Here is a 12,278-nt window from a genome sequence, read left to right as displayed (position 1 = left end):
ATCTACACGGACACAAAGTGTTGACTTGTTGGTGCAAATGAACATTGGTCATTTTATACAATCAATCGTCTGCGCATCATAGTTTAGCGGCAAACATTTTCCCTCGTTTTCCACTTAGTGTTGGACTTCGTGCTCGACCGGAAGTGTCAATACAACGGAAGTGCAGATCTGTAATTAAAAAAAGGCAAAAGGCAAAGGTTGGCAGGGCGGAATAAGGTGAATAAAAAATCAGAAAACATTGCTACAGGGTTTTGACCAAGTTTCTTTGCAGTATCTGCTGCTGCCGCAAAAATGTATCGCTTTAATGTATGGATCGCTTCTGCGCAAAGTCACGTGTACACCTCCGCAACGGTGGCCACATATGTCAGCGTCTGCTAATGCGCCGCAGGACAAAGAAAGCTTTGTTGACCAGCTTTGACGTACGTCCGACAGCTCCACGCCTCCTCAGCACATAGCTCTGCATGACACACTTTTAGATACCGCCAAATGGAGTGGGTTTATCATCCAATTGATCACTTTGGGGACAGTGTGGTCATCAAATTAGCATAGAGATTCTCAATGGAGCATGTAGTTTGATAACAATGTTCCCGTGTGTGAGTCCCTGCTTCAAGAATGTGATGCTGCATGATGACGACCTGGTGTCGCATCTCTTCTGCTTCCTAGGATCCGGGGCTGGGTCACGGAGGCTTCAGTCTGACCAGAGATGGCTAGACTTCCTTATCCACGCGCACTCCTTCGAGCTCAGTGCTTCTCAAGTTTTTTCAGCCGCGCCCCCCCCCCTTAGGAAGAAGAAAATGAGTTGGCACCAGGCCAACTCGGAGAAATCCAGTGTGACGCCATGGCGATGTGTAAACAAGCGGCAACCTCCCTCTCTCTTGGTACACCTACGTTTTTTGCCTTTGTGGTTTCTGTGTTCTACGTTGTTTTACTGGATGCTTTTGAACGTCTTTGCCGTGTTTTTGTGGGGTTTGGTGGAGTTTTTTTGCCGCTGTAAATATTGAGAGTAACTTATTAAACAAGCCCGTTCAACAGACGAGAGCTGCTGTTTCACCCACAGGGGGCGCTAAAGTTACGTAGACGTGACGTAGATGTTGCTCCCATATATAGGCCCTGCGTAAGTGACTGAATGATGCAAGAGTAAATCCTTCTCTAAACTTGTCATTGTGAGCCATTTACCATTTACCATTATTTTATTTGTAGGTCGTACAATGTTTGTATTGGCCTGGATTTACTGTAGATGTGATCACCCATACATTTCAGTGGGTTGCATAAGTATGGGTCCCCCTTTAACTTTTCGACATTTTACTATACAATGGACTAGTGGCGTCCGGTCCATAGGGGGCGCTGGGGTGCCGCCCTCTCTAAAATGTTTCTAAAAATATCATCTTTATCTTATATCAATAATCAATAATACAAAATATTGCATTATATTTTGCAGAAAAGCCTTTCAGTCTAAACGAACTTTCCTGGAGGTAAAGCTAACGATCTCGTCTGCTTTAGCTACATCTTGTTTATTTCAAACTTTGGGACAACCCTCGCTGACTTGGACAGTTATGTCCCCGGACGTGGACATTTGACGGAGAGAAGATTCAGGAACCTAAGGAGCTACGACAGAAGATGTGAGGGGAACATCATTCATTCATTGAGGAGGAGCTCAGGTGCTGCGTAGAGGTCTCTCATCATCAAACGTAAGCTGCACTGTTATTTCTGACCGGATCATTTGTCTGACAGTTTACATGTTTAAACCTGTGGCTCTGAGGCTCATAATGAAAACATACTGAACATGAAATCAAAGACGAAACACCTCCTGCCTTTGTTCTGGTTCTGTACAAAACGCAATTCATCTCGTATTTGGTGCAAAACAAAAATATGTGTAGTGACTGTCTTTGCTCTTTTCATTCCATTTCATTATTTCATTTATTTCCAACGATAAACCTCTTTCTATTTTATGTGAGACACACACGAAGTGAAATGAAATTTATACATAATTTGCAATCGCCTGATGATTTCTGAATGATCACATGTTGACCCAATGACTAAATAGAGTCGACCTGTGTGTAATCTTCTGTCAGTTCAAATACAGCTGCTCTGTGATGGTCTCAGAGGGGAGACACTAGAGGCAAAACTCTTTAAAAAAATATATATACCTAATCTTCACAAAAACATGTAAATATTGCACTGATTTAATGTTTCTCCATAGATTTATATGGGAAATTGTAATTTCAAGGGCCATTTTGTCAAAAGGCATTTTTCTCTCATTGGGGCAACAACATCTCCACGTCAAATGCTCCTACAGACTTCAAATATTCCAGCCTTGGATTGAACAATATTTTGAAGATTTTTTTTATTTTTTGAATATTAAAAAACAAGGCGAAATGTAAATCTTTACAGATTTTTTTTTTTTACTGAAAAACTGTTTATTTTCTAACTGAACAAAATCCCTTCTGAAAAAGTCTTTGTAATTAATATGTCAACAAAATAAAACCACACATTTATAAATTTTAATCTGGCTCAATCCATTATTCAGTTTTCGGCGCCGGAAAAATGCAACATTTTGAGCATTTTAAGATTTTTATATGAAAACATAAAATGACAGAAACCTTGCAATACATTTTTTTCTTCATATTTATGCCAGTAACCTACAGCAGAAGTTTCAAATTGATATCTTTAAATAAATAAAAAGTCCCTATTCACCTGCAGTGTCTCGCCTGAGCTACAGCTCAGGTGGGGGAAACTGTCCACAGAACAACTATCAGTCGTACGCTGCAAAAATCTGGCCTTTTAAAAGAAAACCGCAATAAATCCCATTTTCTGTTTGCCAGAAGCCACATGGAGGCTGCATAGTGGCTTCTGGCAAACAGCAAATGGGACTTTCTAGGATTTTCTTGTTCTCACTCTTCCATAAAGGCCAGATTTGTGCCGTGTACGACTAATAGTTGTTCTGTGGACAGTTTCCCCCACCTGAGCTGTAGCTCTCTGCAGTTCATCCGGGGTCATCACAGGCTTCTTGGTAAGCGCTCTGGTCAGTGCTGTCCTTGTTCGGTCAGTAAGTTGAGGAGGACGGCCGGGTCTTGGTAGGTTTGCAGTGATGCCAGACTCTTTCCATTCCTGGATGGTGAATTTAACTGTACTTTGAGAGATGTTCACAGCTTTGGAAATCTTTTTTTTTAACCTAACCCAACTTTATACTTCTCAATAACTTGATCCCAGACCTGTCTGGTGTGTTCTTGGACATCTGCTCCACAATAGTCTCTGAACAGACCTCTGAGGCCATCACAGAGTAGCTGAATTTGAACTGACATTAGATCACACACAGGTCGACTCTATTTAGTCATTAGGTCGACATGTGATCATTCAGAAATCATCAGGAAACTTCTGAAGGCAATTGTTTGCACTAAAAGGAAAGGGGGGCCAGTACTTATGCATGTCCCACTTTTCAGTTTTTTATTCATAAAAAAAAAAAGTTAATCGTGTATAAATTTGTGTGTGTAACTTAGTGTGTGTCTTTGACATAAAATTTAAATGGAATGTATTTATGTTTATGGTCCATAGTATGGCAAAATGTTGCAAAGTTAAAGGGTGCCCAAACTTATACAACCCACTGTATATCACTGGGAGGCACAGTTGCACTCTAGCCCCGCGGCAAGAAGATTCTGGGTTGGATTCCCTAGTCAGAGTTAGGAGTTTCAATGTTCCGGTTAATCCATCACTAAAAGCTTTAAGTTTTGCTAACGACATGCAAATTAATCAATGGCAGCGTGATGTGCACACTTCGAGCGGAGAACTATGATTTATAGAAATTAAAACTGTCAACAGCAGTTTGTGGTTCATCAAAGACAAAGCAAATTCCAGGAAATATAAATTGGAGCGTTGCAGCAGTAAAAGAAACAACAACAAAATCTACATGTGAATAAGATGAATTTCCCTTCTCTTCTCCTGGACGAGGGAACGCTGAAACATGCTTTAAAGCTCAGTAAGTAACATTTCCATGATATGCCGCCCTGCTGTCTTTAAACTTGACATTCCACGTTGACATAATTGGCGTCCTCTGAAACCGCCCTCTGGAAAGACAAAAGACGTATCACATTTGTAAGACATATTAATCAGACCTGTTTTTCTTCCATACAAGTAAAACTATAGTGTCTTGAAATGTTATGAAGTACAGGTGCACCGATCATGATCAGCCTATCACGGCCTGAAATGTGCGATCGGTAAAATGTTTTGTCTGCGTTTGTGCAGAAAATTTTCTTTTCTTTTCTTTTCTTTTCTTCTTTTTTTCTTTCTTTCTTTCTTTCTTTCTTTCTTTCTTTCTTTCTTTCTTTCTTTCTTTCTGTGTGATAAATATGTTTATAATTTGACAGAAAGCGGCTTAAAATGGAGAAAAATTTTGATTCCCATGAGATTTTCTTCCCCCTCCGCTAGACCACGCCCCCTTGTATGACACAATGACGTCTGTTTCTATCACATTTAGAATAAAAAAATGAAATTCATACCTGATTCTGTCTCAGGGTCGTGGTCGCCTTTTCCTGAATCAAACTGAAACAAACGAACAGAGACATTGTCATTTGTCGCTCACTGAAATACTTTGAATATTAAACGTATTCTCACCACTCGATGAGGAGCAGAGCGCTGAAGAGCGCAATAATCCCACATGTCTTCACTATGTTGTAAGGGCCAATCCCAGCACTGGCATCTGGCAAAAGTCAAAGGAATTTGTTCACATTTTGTAAGACATCACATATTTTATTATTTTAGTTTTAACTGAAAAGAAAAATGCAATGTTAAAAGCTTAAATGGTCGAATGGACTGGTGGCAAGAGAGCTCCTTTCTCCTTTTCCTTAACCTTGGAGGCCGACGTCATGAGGGTGACCTTGAATAACCTTTTGCACTAAGGGACAGGAGCTTCATCTGCCCGATCCTTCCTAACCCAGCGGAGGAACAACCAGGAAGTTACACCATACAATATACGCTTAAATGTGATCCTGCAACAAATTTAATGTTATTACCAACTGCACAAATATAATCTGAGCAACTGCAAAATGCAGTGGGCACATTTCGTTGTACAGTTGTTGTACTGTCAATCAATTCACCCTCGTGCGGAGATCGGCTGAGTTTGGAAACCTTCAGGAGGAAGCAGTGGCTTGTGGGATTGTGTTCACTGTGGGATTTTTTTTTTCTCTTACAATCGTAGCGATGATCAAAGTTTTGTTGTAGCAGTTTCAGGCTTCAGAAGATCTGTGTTTAGCTGAGGAAAGTGCTGCATGCGAGTGGGGGAGAAGTGCAGGGAAAGTCCTGTAAAATGCGTAGCCGGACCCGCTCATGCCCGGCCTGTGTTGTTTGTGTCTCTGGCAGGATGCGGTGTGAGTTGATGTGTTGACGGGACACTGACGGGGATCCTCTCTGTAGCAAGAGGATGGCTCACTCTACGACTAGTAGAGATGCGCGGGTCGGCTTTTTTTCTGACCCGCACCGACCCGCCGTAATTTAAACCTGACCCGGAGAAAAGTCTCTCAGTTTGCCGACCCGACCCGACCCGCGCACATTAAATAGAGTCTCGCTGCAGCTGGATATCACTCAAATGGGAGCGCGTCACGTGACCGCGAGTTTACAGGAGATTTAGCACTTGATGCTTTGTTTTGCTACTTACTGCACCACTGAGGAACTGAAATCGCGAATGGACTTATCAGGAAACGAGAAGCAGGAACTATCATGAGGCTTTACTTCAACCACGTCATCTTTCTGTCAAGTAAACGGAGTTTGGATAGAAGTGGAGCACTTTAGGTTAGTAAGACAGAAGCTGTGTCTTTGATTTTAGTTTCACCTTGCTTCTTGTTGATGCATTACTTTCATCACATGTGCGTGTCATTATGTGCTTGGGCACGGCTATTGTGACACATTTGTAGCGGTGTTCAAAGTCATACAGAAGCGATGGGTCTGGTGACATCTAAACATAACATGCTAATGATACGTTTACCCCATGAAACTAAACATTCAACAAAATACAGCCGGCTTTGTGTGGCATTTATGGATAAGCGTGCACTGTATGTAGTAAGCCAACAATATAAGGGAAAAAAGTGCACTTTTTTAACCCGACCCACCCGCACCCGAAGTTTGTCGTAATTTTGAGGTACCCGACCCGACCGAATCCGCGGGCGCATCACTAACGACTAGCGTTCCAAAATATACACTGCCTGATGACGGTCGTAGCTCGTCTTTGGTCGTACGGCAGTTCTATTTGAGATCTTTGTTCCTGTCTCACTGTACGACCTAACACCCGCGATTTTCAGCAACGACCTAAGATTATTCTCACTACTGCTGATCGTATGTCGCAGACGGACAGAATCGCAGTGTACACCCGCCAGTATGGGCTGATGAGGAACATCCAGAGGTTCCTCTGGTAAAGGAAGTATTATAGGAAACATCACAGCTCCTTTCCTCACTCCCTCCTGACACATTTGGATGCTCCTGGTCATGGCTGACCCATTTGTACTTTTACTTGAAGCAATATTGCCGTACCTTCATGCCCCAGTGTGATGACAGGAGAGTTCTCTTCACCGACTTGATTCTTGGCTTGACAGAAGTATTGTTCTCTTGTTGAACAGCTGAAGGTGAGGCTGTAGACGTGTCCTTGGTGAACTCTCTGTGGACCCTCTGAGGTGAGCCTGAACCAGCTGAAGTTTTGGACTGGAGGCCTGGCTCTGCTGGAGCAGCTCAGGGTTACAGACTCTCCCACAGACAGCGAAGTGTTCCCACTGAGCTGCACTGACGTGTTTTTAGGGGAATCTAAGACACAAATGAAACGATTTCATAATTATGGCGCACATTTAATGTTTAGTTGTTTCATTAAAGGTGCATTTTGTAACTTTTTATGTGGGGGGAAAAAAATGTTACTTGTGCATAGTTGACCTTTCAGTGACCCAGGGGCTGTATTGGTGGTTAACATAGCTCCTTTACTTTCCCTCAAGGACACTCTAGGATCAATTGTGTTTTGGGTTTTTGGTAGGTTTTCTAGATGGAATGTATGCGTAACCATGGAGACGGTTCCCACAGCAATGACCTATCAGAAACCTTAAAAAACAATTGGTCCTGGAGGGTCCTAAGGGCCACCTTGATGGAAAGCACAGGCGCCATCTTAACCACCCATACAGCCACTGGGTCACTGAAAGGTCAAATACACACAAATATCAACTTTTTTTCCCCCACATGAAAAGTTATATTATGTACCTTTATTGTCACTGAAATGGTTTTGACTCCACAGACTGAAACCATTTCAGATCACGACCTTTTGAAGAATAAAGGGAATTTAAAATATAAAACCATTACACCCTTTTTTTGTCTCCAACATAATCTCATGATTGTGTGTATGTGTGATCATTTAATGTGTTCAGTGAGAATCACACAATGTAAATAGTGTTGAAAAACAAAACAAAAAAAACAATACATATTAAGTGTTTTCAAACTTTTGACCAGTTCTGTTTTCAATCTGAGAGTGAGAGCTAAAATACGAAATCCACATGTAAACATTCAGCAAAAAAGGGGCTTATTTGTCTTAGGGATATTTGGCTTGTGATAATGGTGTAGATAATCATCACAATAATTGAAGCGTTAACATTTGACATTATAGTTAGAGTCTTGTCCTTGTGTCAGTGAAGTTTTCCACTTACACTCCACCCTCAGAGTGACGCTCCCGTCCGCCCTCTTCTCTCCTCCACTCACAGGATACACCGCAGAGCAGGTGACCTGGAGTCCATGGTGTCTGTCAGATAAAGTCATCTCCTGTTGGATGGAGGTGGTGAAGGTCCCGTCTGTGTTGGTGACCATGGTGTGGGGAGGGTCTTGGTGGAGGCTCCATGACAGTTTAGGAGGAGAGTCTGGACAGGGAGTCGGAGCGGAGCAGGTGATCGTCACTGACTCCTCCTCCTCCTGTCGTCCTGAGACCTGCACTGAGGGGCTCCAGGGAGAATCTGCACAGAACAACACAGACAGGACTGGACTGTTAAAAGTCGTGTATGAAGGAACTTTTCTAAATAATTCATAAACCTCAAAGAGCCATTCAAATAAAGATGAAAATAAAATGTGAAACTGATATACAGTATGATACAGACTCATAACAGGGTTAGGGCAAAGTGACATATGTCAAGCCTTTATTTGTTATAATTTTGATGATTATGGCTTACAGTCCACTTTCAAAATATGCTAATTTTAAGACCTACTTTGCATGTAATGAGTCTACTACAGATTAGTTTTACAGTTTATGTTGAATAACAGAAATGAATTAAATGCACTTTTGAATCATATTCTAGTTTTCCTTGCACCAGGCAGAAGATCAGGCCCAATGTCTTTTCAAGTCTGTCAGGGGGCGCGCCACACACCCCAAACAATGATATAGTTTAATACTGGATTAAAATGTGTAATGTTAATAAATAATATCCCACCAATCACTGACAACATTAAAATAAATGGCACAACGCAACACTACCATTCAAAGTTCAGAAGAAAGTTTCCTTTTCTGGCCATTTTGAGAGATAATGGAACAAATGATTCTCCATAACGGCACGAGGGTTTTCTAATCACCAGTGAGCCTTTAACAGGATTATCTAACAAATGCACCTTTACAGGGTTTCTGCATTTCTGCAAAAGCATTGAAAAAAAAAAAATGTGCCAAACTCTGTTAGATACACTTGTTTTCACCACAGTGACCACTGATCTGTGGCCCTCCACACGTATACACTTAAATATCCGGCTCTCGACACCCCTGGTCTAAAACATATTCAGTTGCATTTTAGGCTGAAATTGACGACATTTATTTTGTTGAAAATTTTCCTGTTTTGTCCAGTTCTCTTTCCTCTGTTTGATGAAGTGCTTCCAAATTTGAAGAAATTAAATGTGTGTTTTGTTTTGTTCCGATTGTAGGATTAAATTGTAATATTTGACATTAAAATAGCATTGAAAGCATTAAACTTGACTTGCCTCTGCCTGTGTAAACCCGGCTTTAACACTCGAGTGACACGCCCAGTTCTTAATTTGTATGTTAGTCGTTTCAGGAACACTTTTGGATTCGGAAACTAAAAATATTACCAGAACACTCTCATTAAACACCATTATATCGTCTTAAATCTTTTCCAGATCCTCCAAAACAGTTTGCCTGAAAAAGGGGAATGTGTTCTATCAAAAGGAGGATCAAATGCACACCTATGTCGTTATTTCATTAAAAATCACCAGCTTCCAGTTAGAATAGTCATTTACCACATTAACTAGACGATATTTCTGATGAATTGAATGTTATCCTGATTGCAAAAAACTGTGCTTATCTCTCAAATGTTAACTGACCCCAAACACTGAAGTCTGACTAATGAGGAAGTAAGACGTTACATCGATAAAGAAGTTTATGCCGAAACACAATCTGAAATTAGTTTTTGTTTAACACAAAGTCAGAAGTGAAAGCAATTTTTGTTTGTTTTTGGATGTTTAGCTGCACAGTAACTCGTCCTTTAGCTGCATAAAAAACATGTACAACTGGAGCTACAGAGGTTTTATTTTGGTTCAAGACGCACACAATTTTGGCTTTGAATTATTTGCTACTGTTAAGATAGTAAGTTAAAAAAAAAAGAATGATCAAAGAAAAGTGTCTTACCTCGGACCTTTATATGGACAGGATCACAAGCAGCGGTCGCCTTAAACCGATCATTCTCTATTCTGAGGTAATACTTGTCAGAATGAATTGAGTTTATATTAGAAAACAGGGTGGTGCATTTTTTCCCAGGCAGATCCCCGATCATTCTCATAGGAGACGAGTTACTGGGCCTGTCACTGTTATAAAACACATACACGTCTTCTCCAGCTCTATTTAAAAAGGGGTAAGTTTTGCTCCATATGGCTGTAACAGGTTTATTCGGGTCAAATTGGTCACGTAACCTAGAGTCAATGCTGAAAGTGCAGGGGATCCGTAAACAGGACCCGCTCAGAGCCTCCAGATTTGGTGCAAAGACATTCAGATGACGAGCAAATTCACATGCACCAACAGCACCTGCAAATACAACTATGAATCAGCTGTGAAGACATTAAAACAACTAAACAATAAAATATTCTGTACTATTGGTTAACATAAATACATTTTCATAGATATGCAAATGAAGAAAAGCAGAGCCTACCTGAACACAGCAGTAAAATGAGGAAGTTGAGTGTTGCCGTATTCACCCATGCAGCTGCCATTGCTTCGAATGACAAAAACAATGATGCTGGATGCTCGGACAAGTTGACTTAAATGTATGGGCTGTAGTTTTTCGGAGCTAAACTTAGATGAACTTCTGTTTTCCGCACAAACCACACATTTACACTAGTAACTTCTGCAATGGCTGAAGCCGCAAATGGTGAAATTGCTGAAACTGTTAAAATTGCATAAACTGGTCAAACTGTTGAAATAGCTGAAATCCTTTTCAAATGAATGAGCCCCCAAAGTCAAAAGTCTTGGAGTCTCTCATACTGTTCAAATTTGGCATCAAATGAAAACATGTTAAATGGTCAGATATTTCAGTATTAACCCTGATTACACTGAACCATGAGTTCAAACCGGCCCTTTGTGAAGCCGCTTTTTCTCAGTGGAAAGTCAAAGGAATACATTCAATATAAGATATAGGCAGTTTTTTTTATACTGTATGTATTTACAAATCCAAGGCTTCAGGGAGAGAGAAAGACGAACTTCTAAAGTTATAAAGTTATATTCCATTCTTCACTTGGTCACCTAAAAGAAGCTTAGCAACAGGACATTGGAATAAATACACCTGCATCTCAACAGACTAAGGCAGTTTTTTTCTGAAACCTGACAAGTTTGCGGGAGCTGAACAGGCACAAATTGGCTGAAAACCATGAACAAACAAACAAACTTCCCTCCAACTGTGTTCACTGATAGCCCTTTTCCACCAAGCTGGTGCCGGTGCTGGTTCTGGGCCAGTTCCAGTTTCAGAACCGGTTCTTTCGTTTTCCACTGAAAAAATGCTGGCTCTTGGTTCCAAAATCTGGGAACCAATTAAAAGCTGGACCAAGAAACGAGCACCAGTGATGTCAGCGGCTGGGGGCTTTCCTCCAACAAACAATCAATATTAGTTAGTTTGTGCTTAGAACTTCCTGGAGAAGCCAAAACAGTCTCTGTGGAGGAAACTGTTGTTTTGCTTTACGCTCTTTAGCTAAAACAAGAGTTAGAAAGAAGAAATCAAAATGTTAACGGCTGCTGTGACAGAAACATAAACTTATTTTTCTGTATTTTATAACCAGAAGTGGCTGTAGTAAGATGTTACTATCCATGTTTTATGTTGACTTCCCAAAGCGTTGCTATGACAATAGGCACAGCTCTCATTTTGGTGGAAAACCAAGTCAGTATGGAACCAACCCGGCACCAGAACCAGCCCAGAACCAACACCTTGGTGGAAAAGCCCCATGAGTGAGCAGTGGCTGGGCAATTAGTCAAATTTTTTTCTAATCGTAATTTTAATAAAGGTCGATCACGATAAGCGCGTGGTGCGTTTTAATCGAGGAGAATTGGCCAGACCTGTTGCAGTCTGGAAAGAAATATGGATGGCGTGATGCTGCAGCGCCTGTCAGGTCAATCCCAGGGAAACACTTTTTCTTTTTTTTCTTTTAAACAAAAAAAAAAATATCGAATCGAAAATCTAGATTGATCAATATTGGGAAAATAATCTTGATTATTTTTCTTTCCAAAATCGCCCGGCCCTACTAAAGGCCCATTAAAATTGGTGCCCGCTGTCTTTAGTTCTGGTAGATCCTTCTTCTTTCCGGCGTCAGTGGTTGAAGGCACTTGTGGCTGAAATGTGACAGAGTTGTGGACTTTCTGTGGGCTATAGTTGTTTTCTACATGTGTTGGTGGGTTTCAAATACGTGTTCTGGGTTCCGCCATCAAATAGAGAGGGCATTAAGTCTACAAGAAAAAAAACTGTGGTTGCTTGGAAGCAGAAGTAGGGAGTTCCCATTAACATTGACGTTCAGATCTGCCCTAAACTGTGAAATATCTTCTTGAGAGGTGAGAAATGCCACTTTCATAAAATTGGGATATAAGAGGTCTCAGCCCAAATGTACTATTTATTAATGTCCTTATTATCTGTTAGTAGACACACACACACACACACACACACACACACACACACACACACACACACACACACACACACACACACACACACACACACACACACACACACACACACTTCCTCCAGCTGTTCAGGGGGATCCCGAGGCGGCACCAGGCCAGCCCGGAGAAATCCAGT

At 41.1% G+C, this 12,278-nt stretch overlaps 1 protein-coding gene across 1 annotated transcript; it reads right to left on the bottom strand.

Annotated features, from left to right (window-relative positions):
* Positions 1–4,010: 4,010 nt before the first annotated feature.
* On the bottom strand, positions 4,011–10,212 carry LOC306963490 (sialoadhesin-like; the record flags this gene model as incomplete). The annotated part of the gene is made up of 6 exons (XM_079557061.1): positions 4,011–4,061; positions 4,494–4,536; positions 4,609–4,693; positions 6,517–6,783; positions 7,665–7,964; positions 10,152–10,212. The coding sequence occupies 6 exons, from the start codon at positions 10,210–10,212 to the stop codon at positions 4,011–4,013; spliced, it is 807 nt and encodes a 268-aa protein (XP_079413187.1).
* Between the last annotated feature and the right edge of the window lie 2,066 nt (positions 10,213–12,278).

This window comes from Gobius niger, assembly GCF_951799975.1.
Source record: "Gobius niger genome assembly, chromosome: 5".
Classification (NCBI taxonomy): Eukaryota; Metazoa; Chordata; class Actinopteri; order Gobiiformes; family Gobiidae; genus Gobius; species Gobius niger.
Note: the sequence above shows the minus strand (reverse complement) of the source record. Positions and strands in the feature narration are given on the sequence as shown.